This window comes from Mastigoproctus giganteus, chromosome 1 (genome assembly GCF_048544385.1).
Source record: "Mastigoproctus giganteus isolate SK-2022 chromosome 1, ASM4854438v1, whole genome shotgun sequence".
NCBI lineage: Eukaryota > Metazoa > Arthropoda > Arachnida > Uropygi > Thelyphonidae > Mastigoproctus > Mastigoproctus giganteus.
The window spans coordinates 33,344,216-33,363,916 of record NC_143575.1 but is presented as its reverse complement, the minus strand read 5'-3'; the positions used below and the strand labels follow the sequence as shown (position 1 = coordinate 33,363,916).

Sequence of the window (19,701 nt, the reverse complement as noted above, 5' to 3'; positions counted from 1 at the left end):
GTACCACAGACAACGAAATGGCCAGTAGACACCTGGATGACTTTACCTGGGTTCGAATAATTGGGAAGGTCGAAGTGCGAGGCTGCAGAGTTTGGTATCGCCCATAGCATTGTCTCACATGCATTATCAGCCTTCAGAACGACAGGTACAGCTGTTCTAAGGACCAGTGGTGGTCATCCACGAAAAACAATGCCCAATGATGGCTGCTATATACCCCTACAGGACACTGACAATAGGATCCATTGCAAACCAGCTGCACAGCAGCACAGAACACAGGATATCATGGTTTACTGTGGCCAGGTGACTCCACAAAGGTGGACTGTTTGCCTGACGGCCAGTACGCTGTGTCCCTTTAACACCTGCCCTTTGGAGACACCTTTTACAGTGGTGCATCGAACACAAGGAGTGGACAGCGGCATAATGGGGTAAGGTGCTCTTTACTGATGAGAGTAGATTTGGTCTCAGCAACGATTCTGGACGTCAGCTAATCTGGCGAGAGATTGACACACGGTATCATCCCGCAAACATCACTGAAAGGGATTGATATAGCGATCGAGGTGTTCTCGTTTGGGGAAGCATTATCTTGGATGAACGTACACAACTCCAGATACTGGAAGGCGGCACTGTAACCGGTGCATGCTACTGTACTGAGGTTATCCTTCCCCACGTGCATTTGTTCTGAGGTGCCATTGCCCCCCGTGTTCGTGTTTATGGATGATAATGCCACACCCCATTGCACTGCAGCTGTTGATGTGCTTTTGGAAAGTGAGGCCATTGTTCGTATGGATTGGCCTGCCCCATTCCACTGATCCATCGAACACATATGGGACGCTCTGGGGAGACGGCGCGTCCATACCCACCAGAAAATGTTTACCAGCTGAAGATGGCACTGACAGAGGAATGGATGATGTTACTGCAAGAACTTATCAACAGCATTGTTCTAAGTAAGAACAGAGCATCTGTGGTTTGTGTTGGAACAGCAACTCTGATCTGCGGCTTCTCAACCATGGACCTTACAGGAGTTAGATCTGCTGGTTACGTGTTGGTACCAGATACTACAAGACACATTTAGAAATCCTGTAGCATCCATGCCTCGCCGGGTACAAGCTGTTTTGGCTGCATGTGGAGGACCAGCATCATATTAGGTAGGTGGTCATAATGGTTTGGCTCATTGGTGTACGCTGCCCTACTATTAATATCCAACATTCCTCCATTGACAGTTGGTCACGTCCTACTCAAGCACCACGTGTCAAACATAACTATAAATATGGTCATAGGCCATTGAGGAGACATTAGTATGATATTTCAGTGACCCTAAAGATTCTTGGATTGTTATTTGGTGATGTGATCTGCAAATGGAAGCACTGTGGTGCTAAAACTGTCAATAAACAAACCAGAAAACCTCTGAAACTGATGGAATGTGACATCAGGAAAGCATTTCAGAGAAATGTCTGCTCAGAATGTAGGTCAACATTGTTGAAGCAAGTATATACACCCTCAGTGGAATAATTAGGACACATTTCAGCACCAGTATGGTGTGCAGGACGCTGCATGATATGGATTACCATGGTTGTGTAGCTGTCCACAAGCCACTAATCACCCCAACTAATGGCATATGCTGTCTATCTTAATGTAAAGCCCACCATTCTTGGACCATAGACCAATGGAAAGTTGTGCTTTGCAGTGATAAGTAATAGTACATGGTTTACCTTGCCTCAGAGCCATGCCTGAGTATGGCAAATGCTCAGAAAAAGCTATCTGCTGGACTGTATTTCCAACAATGAAGTTAGACAGAAGTAGAGTGATGGCAGGAGCATGTTTTTCATGGTTTGGCCTGGGATAATTAGTTGCTGTGGACAAAACCATGAATTTTGAGATCTAGATGTCCTGGACAAAATGCACTACCTATATTGTAGCAACACATCAGAGAAGGCCCATACCGGTATCAGCAGAAAAATGCTCCAATCATATTTCTCGCACGTGATGGACTAGTCTGAGGATATGAATGTCAAAGTTGGACTGGCCAGTACCAGAGCCCATACCTCAATCCTACACAGAACTTCTGGGGATCAACTGAATTTTAGGATGTGTGTGAGGAGAGACTGTCCAAAAAACAGAGCTGACTGGTCAACACAGTGAAGACCAAATGGCAGAAAATGTTGGAGGACATTTACAAAAAAAAGTGTTTCCACAGAGACTATAGGTTGTCATGAACATTTCAGCACATTATTAGTTTTTCAGTAAATAAAAGTTATTTGTAGATATGCAGGTATCCAGATATTAATAGTATTAGTCAATATTAAAAAACACTGTGAGTTAGGGTTCAATTTGAAAGTGTCTGCAATTCTGCCCAGACATGATAGGAGGGAGTATATGATGAGAGCCTTGGTCAATCAATTTGGCTCTGGAGACATTATACAAGGCTCATGGGGTAGAATTTTTTCTGAGTATGGTCTATGCTTGTTAATAGGAGAGTTTGCTTCTACAGGGATGGGATACACTTAAATAGAAAGGACACAAAAATATTTGCTGATGCTATAGAGCAGTGGTTTTCAACCTTTTTTTAATAACGGCACCCCTAAGTAATTTATTTTATTACTTAGGGGTGCCAATTTTCTGCCTATCAGATCCGATTCTCTCTCTCTCTCTGTATATGTATGTGTGTGTATACAGGGTGATTCACTACCAGTGCGACAAACTTGCAGAAGGTGTAGGGGGCACAAAGACGAATCGGAATCACATAGCATTGTAGGGTCCGAAATGCCTTCGTCATGCGGTAGAGGACGTTGAATGGGAGGTCGCGTGAACAGCGATCCCGGTGGAAGTCAGCATTTGCGAACCGGTTCCTGAGGCAGTAGGATGGACGAGTATTCAAACGTTGAACTGGCCGACATGCACCTCGCATATGGGGCTGCGGAATGTAACGGGCGCGCCGCTCTGCGCTTGTACCAGGAACGTTTCCCGCACAGGCGTGCTCTTCATCATACGATTTTCGCACGTGTGCACAGAAGGTTATGTGAGACTGGTTGTTTCACGAGAGGTACCATGAATCGAGAGCGAACGACGAGGACGCCAGACAATGAGGGGAATGGCCCATGTCTTGCAGAAGGCAATCCGAGTACGAGTACTCGAGCGATAGGCCAACGATTGGGTATTTCTGAATCCACTGTATGGAGGATACTGTCAACAAACCAAATGAGTTCATACCATCTGCAATGCGTCCAATCATTGGAGCCTGCGGATTATCCACTCCGGAGGACTTTTGCTACTTGGTTTCTTCAACAGAAACGGTTCGCAAATGCTGACTTCCAGCGGGATCGCTGTTCACGCGACCTCCCGTTCAACGTCCTCTACCACATGACGACGGCATTTCGGACCCTGCAATGCTATGTGATTCTGATTCGTCTTTGTGCCCCCTACACCTCCTGCAAGTTTGTCGCACTGGTAGTGAATCACCCTGTATATGTGTGTGTGTGTGTGTGTGTGTGTGTGTGTGTGTGTGTGTGTGTGTGTGTGTGTGTGTGTGTATATAAAATATTAAAAAATATATATTTTATATAATGTTTATTACAATAATATAATTATAAAAATTACATTTCATAATACAAATTACATATATACAGTATATAATTTTATTCTTTATACAGAGGTACTAAGTAAACATCAATTATAGATCACCACAAAATTAAAAAGATACTGTACACCTTTTTATAATGAAATAAACATATAAAAAAAAATAATAATAAGTTTAAGTAACTTAAACCCAAATTACGTGGCGCCCCTGTAATGTTGTATCGGCACCCCGGTTGAAAACCACTGCTATAGAGGCAATGTTAGTTGGGTCAGAAAACTGCTAGATTGGGGGGGGATTCTTCCACTTCTCCTGTTGGAATGAGCAACAGTCTGGAAAGCAAGTTGCTGGAGATTATCATGAAACAAGTAAATACATGGGCTGTGTCAGGATAACTAAGAATAAGATCAGGTGCATGTATACCAATGCTAGGAGTTTAGTAAATAAATTTGATGAATTCGAAGTGCTGGTCAAGTCATCAAAGGCAGATATTGTTGGGATATCAGAGACATGGTGTCACACAGATACGAGCAGTGCAGAATTGGAATTTGAGGAGTACAGTGTGTACAGAAAGGGTAGACAGGATAGGAAGGGAGGAGAAGGCATGCTATTAGTCTAGAAACACATAAAATCTAAGGCAGTGAATCTAGTTGACATTGGTGGACAGTGCAATGCTGAGTCAGTTTGGTGTGAAATAAGCACTGGAAAAGCAAAAATTAGGGTAGGAGTGGGTTATAGGACAAGTGACCCTGACAAGTATACAATGAACAACTATACACAGAAATACAAGAGGCCAGTAAATCAGAATGTCTTATAACGGAGGATTTTAACTTCCCAGATATTGACTGGAACTTGTGGATTGGTCACTCGCACACTAGCAAGATTTTTGTGGATTGACTGGATGATTGTCCAGTCAATCCAATTAATAATATAGTTTATTAAGCTATTCTCCTAAACTACTATACATTAAGGTGACATTTCAGTTATCTTACCGATACCCATCATCTGACCATGCTGTTGGAGGAACAAAAAATAGAAAGGGTTGCAGATTTGAATATATTACAAATATAATTATCAATATTACAATTACCAATAGTTTCATTACAATTATCATTACAATTTTGCTAATAAGCAATTCTAAGTTTAAATTATTGTTACAATAGAAATCAGATATTAAATTGTAAATCTTAGGTAAATACAAAGATTAAATTCTTACCTGCTGACAGACTCCTCTTGCCAATGCTTCCAGAAATCTGATGTGCACACAGGCAAGGGGTGCTGCCAGCAGTTAATTTATAGGTGAGGGATTAATTCTAATAGCCAATAGAATTGTACCAGATTTTCTATCCTGGATCCGGGGTTATTATGAAGTGAAAGCTTAAGGTGACCTTTGCTCTCATACTCTGAACATCAGGGTTGGTGTGCAGGCTGATTCTGGTGGTCTGGAAGGGGTTGTATGTGGGCTACTCCTCTGAACAACTGGCCTATTCTTGACTGGTTTTTTCATTTCTTCATCAAAAAGATGAAAATATTGTGAGTTGAACTCAACTTCTTGTTTTCTATTGATTTTTGAGGCTCTGAAAAGGCTTCTTTGAATTTCCTTCTGTTGGATTGCTTATCTATAGAAACAATTCTAGCACTGTTGAAATCCCAAGTGTCACCATATTGGAAAGCATGGAGGTTGTGTCGGACTTTAGCATTAGCATTAGTAGAGGCATTTGATGCAAGAAAGCAAGCTTATGCAGCATCAGCCAAAAAAAAAAAAAAAAAAAAAAAAACCACTTCCACTTCACCCCTCTGTTCGTTCGAAATACCTGTCCAGCTGAGCCTTAAACTTATTTAGGCTATCAACTTCCACGACAAGGGATGGAAGTCTGTTCCACCTACCAACCACCCGCTGGCTAAAGGCAAATTTCCGCACGTCTATCCTACATCTGTCTTTCCTCAATTTGAATTTATGCCCTCTCAGGTGGTTATTCTGAGCGAGAGGAAGAATCCCATCAGCATTGAGCATGCTCAAACCATTCAAGGCTTTGTACACCTCTATCAGATCACCTCGCTGGTGCCTAGTCTCCAGACACTGTAATTTTCAAAACTTAAGCCTTTCTTCGTAAGAGCACCCCTTTGTTCCATTCACTAATCTTGTTGTTCTTCTCTGTACTCGTTCCAGCAGCTCTACATCCTTCTTGAAATGAGGCCTCCAGACCTGTATACAGTACTCTAGGTGTGGCCTGACCATTGCCTTATACAAGGGAATAATCACCTCCTTATCCCCGCTAGAAAAATTCCTATATATCATTGACAATACACCATGAGCTATTCGCGCAGCCCGTCTGCATTGCTCAGAGAACTTCATATCTGCCTGCACAACCACCCCCAAGTCCCTTTCATTCTCTACCACTGTCAGTGTAGTAACCACAGAGTTGATACGTTGCTCTGGGGTTGCTGTTTCCCATATGTAATACTTTACATTTGTCAATGTTAAACTTCATTTGCCACCTCTCAGCCCATCTGCTCAACCTTTCCAGATCCTGTTGCAGCAGCATAGTGTCAGTAGTGTCCTTGACAGCCCTGCCTACCTTTGTATCGTCTGCAAACTTCGACATTAAGCTTGATATACCATCATCAATATCATTTATAAATACAGAAAACAATAATGGACCCAATACTGAGCCTTGAGGGACTCCACTAATAACATTAGTCCACGACGAGCAGTGTCCATTGATTACCACTCTCTGTCTTCTCCCCCTCAGCCACCCCTTTATCCACAGCAGCAATTTGCCTCCAATGTCACACTGCTCCAATTTGTGCAGCAGTCTTCCATGTGCAACAGTATCAAAAGCCTTTCTAAGATCCAAGTATATAATATCAAAGTTATTCCCTGCATCCAGTTCCTTTGTGACTGCATCATAGTATCCAATCAAATTGGTCAGGCAAGACTTCCCCTTAACAAAACCATGCTGCGTCCGAGCTATAACTGAAGTCTTGTCTAAATGATCCTGCAGTGCTTCTTTAACTAGTGCCTCCATTAATTTTCCTGGAACAGAAGTTAAACTCACAGGTCTATAATTACTTGTGTCAGCCTTTGATCCTCCTTTGTGAATTCGGGTCACATTTGCACATCTCCAGCCTGTGGGTACCTCCCCTGAGTCCAAGGAAGCTCTCATAATTATGGCTAAGGGTTTGCTTACTTCCTCTGCTGCCTCCTTTAACATAACTGGATAGATCCCATCCGCCCCGGGTGCCTTTCTTGTGTTTATCTTCAACAATTTCTCTTCTACTTTACTCTCAGCTATTACAAGATTCTCTAGCTTACTGCTAGAGTTGAATACACCTCTGGCATTCCCCTCGCTAAATAACTCCTCGTGTGTGAATGTCGATGCAAAATATTCATTTAGTTTGTTAGCTACCTGAGCAGGATCATCAACAGTTGACCCATCGATATCAAGTGGACCAATCTGATTCATCCCCTTCCTTCTAGAGTTTACATAAGTAAAGAACTCTTTGCTGTTTTTCTTTGCATCCCTTGCCAAAGATTTCTCGTAATCTGCCTTCGCCTGCCTAACCTCCTTTGTAACTTGGTTACAGATCAACTTGTATCCATCATAGGCTTCTGTGTTACGTGTTAATTCGTATGTATCCCATGCATGTTTCTTCTCTGCCATATGCCTCATTAGTTCATCTGACATCCATTTAGGCCTAAACCTTGAACAATATTTCTTAGTTGGTATGTAAAGCCTAGTAGCTTCCAAGATAAGTTCTTTGAATGCTTCCCATTTTGCATTTGCTGTTGGTAACATCATCAGTTGGCCCCACTGTATAGAATTTAAATACTGTCTCAGTCCATCGTAGTCGCCTTTACGAAAGCAATAACCCTTCCCTTTACCCCTAATGGTAGTTACCTCTTTGAGTAAATCCCACTTCAGCACACTGTAATCACTGCCACCTAGTGGTTCATTTACCTGCAGATTCTTAATGCATGAAGAATCACTGCTGATAATCAAATCAAGAGTATTCCTCCCTCTAGTTGCCTCCCGAACATGCTGATGTAGAAAACAATCATCCAATAAATCCACAAAAGCCTTGCTAGTGTGTGAGTGACCAGCCTCCAAATTCCAGTCAATATCTGGGAAATTAAAATCTCCCATTATAAGACTCTCTGATTTACTGGCCCACTCTATTTCCCTGTACAGTTTCTTATTATACTCATCAGAATCATTACGCCTATAGCACACTCCTACTCTCAATTTTGATCTCCCAATGCTTATGTAACACCAAACTGACTCGACACTGCACTGTCCAGCGATGTCCACTGGCTTCACTTCCTTGGATTTTATGTATTTCTTAACTAATAGCATAATCCCTCCTCCCTTTCTATCCAGTCTATCCTTTCTGTAGAGGCGCCTCCGTAGCCAGGTGGGAAGGAGCAGCAGTGAGTAGCACACGCTTCTTAATTAGACAGGGGTTCGAGCCCATCACCACCAAATACGCAAGATGTGGAAAGGTCAGGAATGACCACCGCATGTTCACGGAGCAATATGGCCTTAGTTGCTAATGCTCCTAAAAACCAAATAACAACAACTTTCTGTAGACGTACTCCCCAAATTCCAGTTCTGCATTCCTTATATCTGTGTGACACCACGTCTCTGATATCCCAACAATATCTGCCTTTGATGTTTTGAGCAATACCTCAAATTCATCAAATTTATTTACTGAACTCCTAGCATTGGTGTACACGCAAGTATACATGCACCTATTTCTATTTTTAGCTACCCTAACACAACCCATGTGTTTACTTGTACCGCAATGACTCCCAGCAGTCTCTGAAATATCCTGCATCTTGTTTTTCAGGCTTCTGCTCATTCCAATAGAAGCAGTGCAAGAATCTCTTTCACCTCTGCCAGTGGCTACTGTTAATCTATTCGTCTTTGTCTCCCCCCAAGCTAGCAGTTTACCGACGCACCTAACACTGCCTCGATAGCATCAGCAAATATTCTTGTACCCTTTCTATTTAAGTGTATCCCATCCCTGTAGAAGCAATCTCTCCTGTTAACAAGTACAGTCCAGGCTGAAAAAAATTCTAATAATTTAGAACTCTTCCATATTGTAGATCATTTTTTGTGCTCTTTGATTCTGCAGTGTGACGTCTGTATGACTCTCGTATTATATGTATCCCCACACCTACAGTCTGTTTTATAGGTAGGACTTCTAGGAGTGTCAAAGTTGTTGGGCTGTTGTTTTATGATCTGCTTGATGGAGGCTGAACTTTTTATAAAGGTGAAGATACCAAATTTCCTGGCTTCTTTAGCTATTTTAGTGCTGACAGACAGTATGTACGGTATGCATATGGAGGTTCTTCTGTCCCTGCTGGGTTGGGGTTGTGTTGATGGTCTTGGAGGTGTCTTTTATGGCTTTGTTGATAACGTGTAGAGGATATCTGTTCTTCATGGCCAGCTTGGTTATTTTGTAGATTATCTTCTTTACAAATTCTGTAAGCTCTTAGGATGAAGGACTTCAGAATGCTGATTTTTGTTGAGAAAGGATGATGGGTATTGGTAAAATACCTGAAACATCACCTTAATGTATAGTAGTTTAGGCAAATAGTTTAATAAACTATATTATTAATTTCATGTGATATAAGAGTGGTATTAAATATAGTAATAATCTTTATGATGTTCTTTTTAAGCATTTTTATGCCAGCAGTGGTTTTTCACTCTGCTGCCACAAGACAGCATATTTTCACCATTTAATGTGTGTAAATTGCATTTAGGTGCATGATTATTATTTTTCTTCTTTATAACTTTTGTTTTATTTATAGAAAAGTAATTAAAATATATGGAAATTAACAAAGCATTTATGATTTCTCTTAAATTAGGGGTTGGAAAGATGAGTTTTTGAGTAACACACAACTCCTTTCTGGTCTGTTTGTATCAATGGGTGGTGTACTGCTTGTCTTTAATTATATTGCAATCAATTGTCTGAGTGCTGCAGCGTCCAATCAAGCACATCGAATAAGGTGTCGATTTATGAGGTCTATTTTAAGGCAAGATATAGGTTGGTTTGATAAACAACAAAGTGGGGACTTCGCTAGTCAGATGTCTACGTAAGTTATGACATGTACTGTTCAATGTTTAATGAATTATTGAATTTTTAATTGAATGAATGAGGTGTTGAATATTAATATTAATTACTCCCATTTTGTTATGTGAAAACTTCACATAACAAAATGGAATTTTTTTGAAACTTCACTTTATGAACATCTTAATAGGTTCCCTTTCAATCCCCTCCTCTCCCAAAGATAGAATGAATTGTTTATAATTTTAAGTTTATTATTCACATTTGCCAATCCAAAACCTTTTGCTTGTAGTTTTAATTTGTAAAAGCACTCCTTGATTACCAAATTGAAAATCTTGGATAGCATTGCCATTACATTTTCATATTGATGCTTCTGGATTGATAATATATCATAAAATCACATATAATATCACTTTGCATATCACTTTGAAAGAAGAAAAGGAGAATATACGCAGCTTTTTTTTTTTTTTTTTGTTATCTTGAAGACAACTTTGTCATTCTTTTAGAGGCATGATGTGCAGTTACGTGGAGAATAGTGAAAATCTAAGCACTGCAGCCTGCATAGATTGTAATATATTTTTAATTTCTTAAAGGAGTAGATTATTCTCAGATATTTCATGGTATTTCCTATACCACTTCTTCAGAGACTGTAAAGGCAGCAGAACAGGTCAATGTTGGTAATTAATTTATACAGAGTTCTTTTGTTAATTAATTTTGAGCTTATTTCACAATTAGTTATGTATAAGCTTACTTAATAAATAAATTGATTTAATATTAACAGATCCACCACTAATTAATAGAAGAATTTTAATAGTTAATTGATTAATATTTATAGCTGTTTTTTTTTTTTTTTTTGTTGTTGTTGTTGGCACATCAGCTTCTGTGGCCATAATGCACCTCCAAAGGTTTTTGCATTTTACTCTGATCCAAGCCCGAGGTGAGATTTGAACCTGCGACCTTAGGGTTGCCAGGCAGGCACTTTACCCACCTGGCTAGCCCGGTCAGCATTCATAGCTGAAACATTAATAAATAACAAAAAAATAAATAAATATCTACATAACCAAATTGCTGTCCTTATTACACCTTCAGCTTCACACTATAAGACATATTGTCTTATTGTGTAATATGTCTTCATTGATTATCAAGCTGTATTAGCATTACCATTAGCATTAGTAGAGGCATTTGATGCAAGAAAGCAAGCTTATGTAGCATCAGCCAAAAAAAAAAAAAAAAATAAATAAATAAATGAAAATAAATAAATAAATAAAAAATATCCACTTCCACTTCACCCCTCTGTTCGTTCGAAATACCTGTCCAGCTGAGCCTTAAACTTATTTAGGCTATCAACTTCCACGACAAGGGATGGAAGTCTGTTCCACCTACCAACCACCCGCTGGCTAAAGGCAAATTTCCGCACATCTTTCCTACATCTGTCTTTCCTCAATTTGAATTTATGCCCTCTCAGGTGATTATTCTGAGCAAGAGGAAGAATCCCATCAGCATTGAGCATGCTCAAACCATTCAAGGCTTTGTACACCTCTATCAGATCACCTCGCTGGTGCCTAGTCTCCAGACCCTGTAATTCACAAAACTTAAGCCTTTCTTTGTAAGAGCACCCCTTTGTTCCATTCACTAATCTTGTTGCCCATCTCTGTACTCGTTCCAGCAGTTCTACATCCTTCTTGAAATGAGGCCTCCAGGCCTGTATACAGTACTCTAGGTGTGGCCTGACCATTGCCTTATACAAGGGAATAATCATCTCCTTATCCCTGCTAGAAAAATTCCTATATATCATTGACAATACACCATGAGCTACTCTTGCAGCCCGTCTGCACTGCTCAGAGAACTTCTTATATCTGCCTGCACAACCACCCCCCGGTCCCTTTCATTCTCTACCACTGTCAGTGTAGTACCACAGAGTTGATACGTTGCTCTGGGGTTGCTGTTTCCCATATGTAGTACTTTACATTTGTCAATGTTAAACTTCATTTGCCACCTCTCAGCCCATCTGCTCAACCTTTCCAGATCCTGTTGCAGCAGCATAGTGTCAGTAGTGTCCTTGACAACCCTGCCAACCTTCGTATTGTCTGCAAACTTGGACATTAAGCTTGATATGCCATCATCAATATCATTTATAAATACAGAAAACAATAAAGGACCCAATACTGAACCCTGAGGGACTCCACTAATAACATTAGTCCATGATGAGCAGTGTCCATTGATTACCACTCTCTGTCTTCTCCCCCTCAACCATCCCTTTATCCATAGCAGCAATTTGCCTCCAATGCCACACTGCTCCAATTTGTGCAGCGGTCTTCCATGTGCAACAGTATCAAAAGCCTTTCTAAGATCCAAGTATATAATATCAAAGTTATTCCCTGCATCCAGTTCTTTTGTGACTGCATCATAGTATCCAGTCAAATTGGTCAGGCAAGACTTCCCTTTAACAAAACCATGCTGTGTTCGAGCTATAACTGAAGTCTTGTCTAGATGATCCTGCAGTGCTTCTTTAACCAGTGCCTCCATTAATTTTCCGGGAACAGAGGTTAAACTCACAAGTCTATAATTACTTGTGTCAGCCTTTGATCCTCCTTTGTGAATTGGGATCACATTTGCACATCTCCAGTCCATGGGTACCTCCCCCGAGTCCAAGGAAGCTCTCATAATTATGACTAAGGGTTTGCTTACTTCCTTTGCTGCCTCCTTTAATATAATTGGATAAATCTCATCCACCCCAGGTGCCTTTCTTGTGTTTATCTTCAACAATTTCTCCCCCACTTTACTCTCAGTTATTACAAGATTCTCTGACTTACTGCTAGAGTTGAATACACCTCAGGCATTCCCCTCGCTGAATAACTCCTCATGTGTGAATGTCGATGCAAAATATTCATTTAGTTTGTTAGCTACCTGAGCAGGATCATCAACAGTTGAACCATCGATATCAAGTGGACCAATCTGATTCATCCCCTTCCTTCTAGAGTTTACATAAGTAAAGAACTCTTTGCTGTTTTTCTTTGCATCCCTTGCCATAGATTTCTCGTAATCTGCCTTCGCCTGCCTAACCTTCTTTGTAACTTGGTTACAGATCAACTTGTATCTATCATAGGCTTCTGTGTCACGTGTTAATTTGTATGTATCCCATGCATTTTTCTTCTATGCCATATGCCTCATTAGTTCATCTGACATCCATTTAGGCCTAAACCTTGAAAAATATTTCTTAGTTGGTATGTAAAGCCTAGTAGTTTCCAAGATAAGTTCTTTGAATGCTTCCCATTTTGAATTTGCTGTTGGTAACATCATCAGTTGATCCCACTGTATAGAATTTAAATACTGTCTCAGTCCATCGTAGTCGCCTTTACGAAAGCAATACCCCTTCCCTTTACCCCTAATGGTAGTTACCTCTTTGAGTAAATCCCACTTCAGAACACTGTGATCACTGCCACCTAGTGGTTCATTTATCTGCAGATTCTTAATGCATGAAGAATCACTACTGATAATCAAATCAAGAGTATTACTCCCTCTAGTTGCCTCCCGAACATGCTGATGTAGAAAACAATCATCCAATAAATCCACAAAAGCCTTGCTAGTGTGTGAGTGACCAGTCCCCAAATTCCAGTCAATATCTGGGAAATTAAAATCCCCCATTATAAGACTCTCTGATTTACTGGCCCACTCTATTTCTCTGTACAGTTTCTTATTATACTCATCAGGGTCATTAGGCCTATAGCACACTCCTACTCTCAATTTTGATTTCCCAATGCTTATGTCACACCAAACTGGCTCGACACTGCACTGTCCAGCGATGTCGACTGGCTTCCCTTCCTTGGATTTTATGTGTTGCTTAACCTCCCTTCCTATCCTGTCTATATTTTCTGTAGACATTGTACTCCCCAAATTCCAGTTCTGCATTCCTTATATCTGTGGGACACCACGTCTCTGAAATCCCAACAATATCTGCCTTTGATGTTTTGAGCAATACCTCAAATTCATCAAATTTATTTACTAAACTCCTAGCATTGGTGTACACGCAAGTATACATGCACCTGCTCTTCCTCTTAGCCACCCTAACACAACCCATGTGTTTACTTGTACCCCCATGATTCCCAGCAGTCTCTGAAATATCCTGCATCTTATTTTCCAGGCTGCTTCTCATTCCGATAGAATCAGTGCAAGAATCACTTTCTCCTCTGCCAGTGGCTACTGTTAATCTATTAGTCCTTGTATCCCCCCAATCTAGCAGTTTTCCGACCCACCTAACACTGCCTCGATAGCATCAGCAAACATTCTTGCACCCTTTCTATTTAAGTGTATCCTATCCCTGTAGAAGCAGTCTCTCCTGTTAACAAGTACAGACCAGGCTGAAAAAAATTCTACCCCTTGAACCCTGCACAATCTTTCCAGGGCCGAATTGATCGACAGGGCTCTCATCATATACTCCCTCCTATTGTGTCTGGGCAGAATTGCAGACACTTTCAAATTCAACCCTAATTCACGGCTTTTTTTCATCAGTGACCTGTACTTGTTAAGTAATTCCGCCGGTCTCCTACTCTTAATATCATTAGTGCCAATATGTACAACTATATCACCTTTTGTGCCCTTAAAAGATGATATCTGCTCTACAACGTCATCAACCTTTGCCCATGGCAGACATACCCTGGTCCTGTTCCACCTATCCTTTTTACAAAGCATGTTTCCCGTTTCCCTGACAATAGCATTCTGCCTTGGGGGTTGCCGCTGTGTTGCGCGATGACCAGTGCAAGCTCTGGCATTGGTGTGGGCAGCTGAGAGCTTGATGGGCCCCTCACTTGTAATCCTTCGAGGGCATCCACCCTGTTCTTCAAGCTCTCATATAGGCCCATAACAATGCTGAGTTGTCGCCTGATATCCTTACACTCCTTGCATCGTGCACATACAAAGACATCCCCCATGGCAGTATCATGTCCCATACCTGACTGCTCCGCAAACATCAAGCAAATAGTGCATCTTAAAAGGCTGTGATTCAGAGGGCAACTGCCCCCCTCAGTTCTCCCCTGAGCCACAGCATTCCCATTAGCTTGAGCCTTTTGCTTTGCTGCTGTGGTTTGAGTCATGATTTCGATTTACTTCCAATAAAATTTCAATTTCAGTACAAAATTAAATCCTAAACTTGTATCCCAACACAGTTATAACGCTATATTTATGTTTCAGTAACGAGTGTTATCTACAAAATATTTATGTTTCAGTAACGAGTGTTATCTACGAAATATTTATGTTTCAGTAACGAGTGTTATCTACGAAATCCCTTTATATAACTTCCGTATCAAGTTATGTATTAATTATTTATTTTTACTAATTATTTATGTTACGTAACCTAAGTGGTTATATATATATATATATATACAAAGGGTACTAGGAAAGTTTTGCAATATGACGCAACAATGAATCACAGGAAGCTGCTTGTTGCTGCATGTTGAGACATGTTCATACGTGCATAGTAGCCGCCGCGCCAAGTCGATGGGCTCAGTTATTCATTAGTAGTGAGAGTGTAAAGTGCTTGCGATGGCATCGTGGTCACAAAATGAGATAAGGACAGTTTTGCGGTATAATTTCGTGTGTGGTTTAACCATAGACCAGTGCTTAGAAGAAATGACTCTTGCACTAGATGATGATTGTCCACATCGTACAACGATAGTCAGGTGGCATAGAGAATTCCAAAGGGGAAATTTTCACTCTGGAGGATTCTGAGAGGCCAGGAAGGCCACGAACGTCAGTTACGGAGGAAAACGATACTGCTGTGAGGAAAATGCTTGACGAAAACAGGCAAGTGACCTACCAACAGATAGAGGATACTTTGGGCCTAAATGCACCAGCAATTCGTTCGATTCTGCAAGATCATTTGCACGTGAAGAAACTTTGTTCTCTCTGGGTGCCGCATCACCTGACTGAAGAGCAGATGACACGACGTGTGACTTGTGCCGGGAGATGTTAAAAAAGTTTGATAAGGGACAATCTCGGTATGTGAACAACATCGTGACAGGTGATGAGACTTGGCTGTACTATTACGATCTGCCGACCAAGGCTGAAAACAAAGTTTGGGTCTTTGATGATGACGACACACCCGTAATTGTCAGAAAATCCCACTCTGTAAAGAAGAAAATGATAGCTGTATTTTTCAAATCGAGTGGAATTGTGGAACGTGTCATTTTGGACACGCAGAAGACAGTCACAGCTAAGTGGTATACTGAACAATGCCTGCCTAAAGTCATTGGATCTATGAAGAACCTGCGGCCAAAGTCAAGAATGGACACCTGGTACCTCCATCACGATAATGCTCCAGCTTACCGCGCCAAAGCCTGCACCGAATATTTGACCACGACAGGACTGAAACTTCTCGAGCACCCTCCCTACAGTCCAGACCTTGCTCCCTGCGACTTTGCACTGTTCCCGCATGTGAAAATGAAGCTAAAAGGGAGGCGGTTTTCCAGTGATGAGGACCTTCTACGGGCTTGGGACAACGAGTGTGCTTTACTCCCTAGTGAAACTTGGCAGAACAGGTTTAAAGACTGGTTTCGGAGGATGGAGAGGTGTATTGAATGTAGAGGAAATTACTTTGAAAAAATTAAATAAACAAAGCTGTATTGCAAAACTTTCCTAGTACCCTTTGTATATAGTTAAAAGTACAATTTAATTGTCATTGAAGTTCGACAAGATTAATAGATTTTACTGATTAATTTTCGCGTAACAATGGTGGCTATTTACGAACGGTAAACACGTCGATTTGATACCCTTTCTGATACTAAGTAATACCTACAAAATCTCTATCTAAGTTACTTTAAACTTAAGTACTGTAAATAGGAATATAAAGCTACTCTAGAAAATAAGTTAATATGTCAATTTAAATTAATAAAGCAGAAAATAAATCAGAAAAAACTTCTCTGTTCCAAGAGCGGCAGAAAGGCACGTCCAAACAGGCAACTCTCGTCCTCAGACGAGTATTCATATGAATGATTGTGTTCTAAGACTCAAGTCCAGGTTAAGGTTTCATGGAGCCAGTCAGTTTTTCCAACTAGGCCCTGGTTTTAGGATATTGAGGTTAGAGATCAGTGGTTCCTATGATGTGAAATTTTTGGACCTGGTTCTAGGGTATTAAAGAATCAAGGGATTAGAGGTTTCTATCATATGGCACTCTTTGCACCTGATGGTCATATTAAAGTCTAATCAGTATTACAAAATTACCTTGATTATACACAGGGTTAATGAAAATTAAAATCCAGATGTATGTTAATGAAAATCCAGTTGTATCACTACAAATAAGACATAAATTTTATAGTTTGTCTGAAAAATGGCAAATAAGTTTTAATGCTAGTAAATTCAAGGTTCTCCATCTGTTCACAAATTTGTTCCCAAGTTTGAAATTTCAGATCATCAGCAGAGTAGCACACTACACTGTTGAAGTTGAAAATGACCTGAGGATTGTAATGTAGTTTGATAAAGTTTTCTTAACAGTGTAGTAAGGTTGGTAGGAGAGCAGAAGTAGATAGGGTATTGAGTGATGTATACTGAAATTTTGCTAGCAGAGAAAAGAGGAAATTATCTCACTATTTAAATCAATGTCCAGACCACTCCTTGAATAATATATATCAGATATGGCTGAAAGAAGTTCCAGGAATGACTGTATAAATAAGTTAAATGTGAGTTTTATCAGTTATTTCCTTTTGTTCCTTTCAATGTCCACTTGGGCAGCTGTCCATAAAGTCATTCTTTCTTGCCATTATTGGAAGAATTTGTGGAACTCATTTACTAATATTGATTTTAGTTCCCTTGACCTATGATGCTGGTTACCTGCAACACTTTATAACACAAAGGTAAAATGTCTGTTGGCCGTTTGTCCTTGGGGAGCAAATTCTGAGTAGACAGTACTTTTTTTTTTTTTTTTTATCAGAGAAAGTGATGAGCATATTCCTTAATTTTGATTTGCTCATTCTTTATTTTTTTAAGTCCCAGAGAACTTGCTATCTGCTATTGGTTTCACCTAAGGATCTTTCTGAAATATCTGTATTCCATTCTCTGTGACACATCACCCAGAAAGTTTGGTTCTGCTTACAGTTTTGTCCAGAACATCAATGTAGACCTGTCTTCTTGTTGGTCATTGCTCATGAGGGAATTTTTTTTTTTTTTTTTTTTTTGGCACTATCTTTGCACAGACCTTCATTTCAAGATTCATGGTTACAGTTTTATTAAACATACTGTTTATCCATCTGCAATTGTTCTGCTATCATTTTGATAGTCAATCTTTGATTAGTATGAATAAGTTCCCTGCACTTTTTTAACATTATTATCAGCTTTTAGTGCTGTCAGAGAGCTGGATCAAGAATTATCATAGAAATTTAGTCTTCCCTCCTTCCCCCAGAGTATTGTTTGTACCACTTAAACTTGTAGCAGTTTATAACTTCCAGTGAGAGTATTTTCTTGGTTTAACCAGAAATTGTAAGTTAATGTACTGTAAAACCATAAATTTTTCAGACATTTTTACATTTTTCAAGGAAAAAATACTTTAATTTACCATTATGAAGACATGCAGTAAACATGCAACAACTTATAACCATCTGTAATGATGGATAAAGAAACGATACAATTTGCCCTGGCAGTTTTTTCAATAATTATCAATAGCCAGCACATTACCATGGCTGTTTCTTGAACCTTCTATCCACACCTTGTACATGTCTGAAAATCTTATGTCAAGAATGATATTCACTGGCTTGAAAGGAGGAGAAACAAGGCTAGTTGTGGTCACAAAGAATTATTCTTACAGGAAGAGATTCCAGTTTCTGCAAGCTACATAGTTTGGAAACTAGATTTCTGTGAATAGATGTGACTGAGGTGTTAAGGCCTTAAAAGGGTTGAACAGACTTAATGATGGGGCCATATTTTCTCTTTCTAAGGTGATGCTTACAAGGGGACATAGATTGAAACTATGTATAGATAATTGTATGTACACTGAACATGAGAATTTTAATTTTAGTCAAAGGGTAATCAGCTGTTGGAAGACGATAGTTTATGTAGATTTAAAGAGGAATTAGCAGTGGCAACCACATTGCCAAGTCCATCATTGCAGGAGAGCTAGGGAGATATATATATATATATATTTTTAATTTATAATTATTGTACAGTCAGTTCTTATATACCACGTGTTTACATTACACGAATACGATCATACACGATTTATAAATAGGGGAACGATATCGTATATAACACAAACTGAATTCACTTATGCACGATTCACCTTTGTGTTTACAAGAAATGGCAGTAGAACGTGGAATCACCCCAACTGAATGCAACATGATAGGAATGAGGAGAAGATTCTGAAAATGTATTTGTTTTTTATATCAGTGAAGGGGAAACATTTCACCATAATAATGTAAAAACCCACACAATTCCAGCTATTAGTATTATCGCAAATGCAATTAAATCGAGTTTACTACCAGTTTATAACAGATTCCACTAGCAGAAGCGCAACTGGAAATTGTTTTTATTGTTTTATGGTAGTAACCCCCAGAAATGTGCTTTAGTGAAATGTGAGATAGCGAGGTGTTAATAGTGTGTCTCTGCCTTTACGGTGTTGTTTATTCAGTTGCTACACATGCACAGCTTTGTTTATGTGTATTAAGTGTGCCTCCTCATTTTGTAATTGTGCTTTCTTCCCTAAAAATGAGTGAAATACTTAAAAGGTCTGAAAAGGAAGCATCCTGGTGAAGACACTACAGCTTCAGAGAGAAAAAGAAAAGCAATATCGATAGACAGAGGCAGACTGGGTCAAAAATTCTTACCCAGGAAAATTTGTAGCGGCCTCATACTAGCGGATATGGCCAAAATCACACTTCTGGCCTCGGGTCCACCAGGGTTTCTCCGGTGAGGCTTATGGCCAGTCTGCCTCTATCGATAGAGAAAAAATATGAAATCGTGAAACACTTTGAGCGAAATGAAAAACCATGTGATATTGCACATGCTACAAGCCTAAATGAGGCAGTGCTTAGAATTAGAAAGAATGCAGAGAAAATAAAATCAACTTTCGTAGC

The 19,701-nt window shown here is 39.9% G+C and overlaps 1 protein-coding gene across 4 annotated transcripts in view; it reads left to right on the top strand.

Annotated features, from left to right (window-relative positions):
- Positions 1–19,701, top strand: part of LOC150090693 (ATP-dependent translocase ABCB1-like) — a 390,895-nt gene that overhangs the window by 153,263 nt on the left and 217,931 nt on the right. For all 4 annotated transcript variants that reach the window (XM_090372299.1, XM_090372310.1, XM_090372292.1 and 1 more), the window contains one exon: positions 9,447–9,674. In XM_090372299.1, the coding sequence (XP_090228425.1) occupies positions 9,447–9,674 (228 nt within the window). The remainder of the gene's footprint in view (positions 1–9,446; positions 9,675–19,701) is intronic.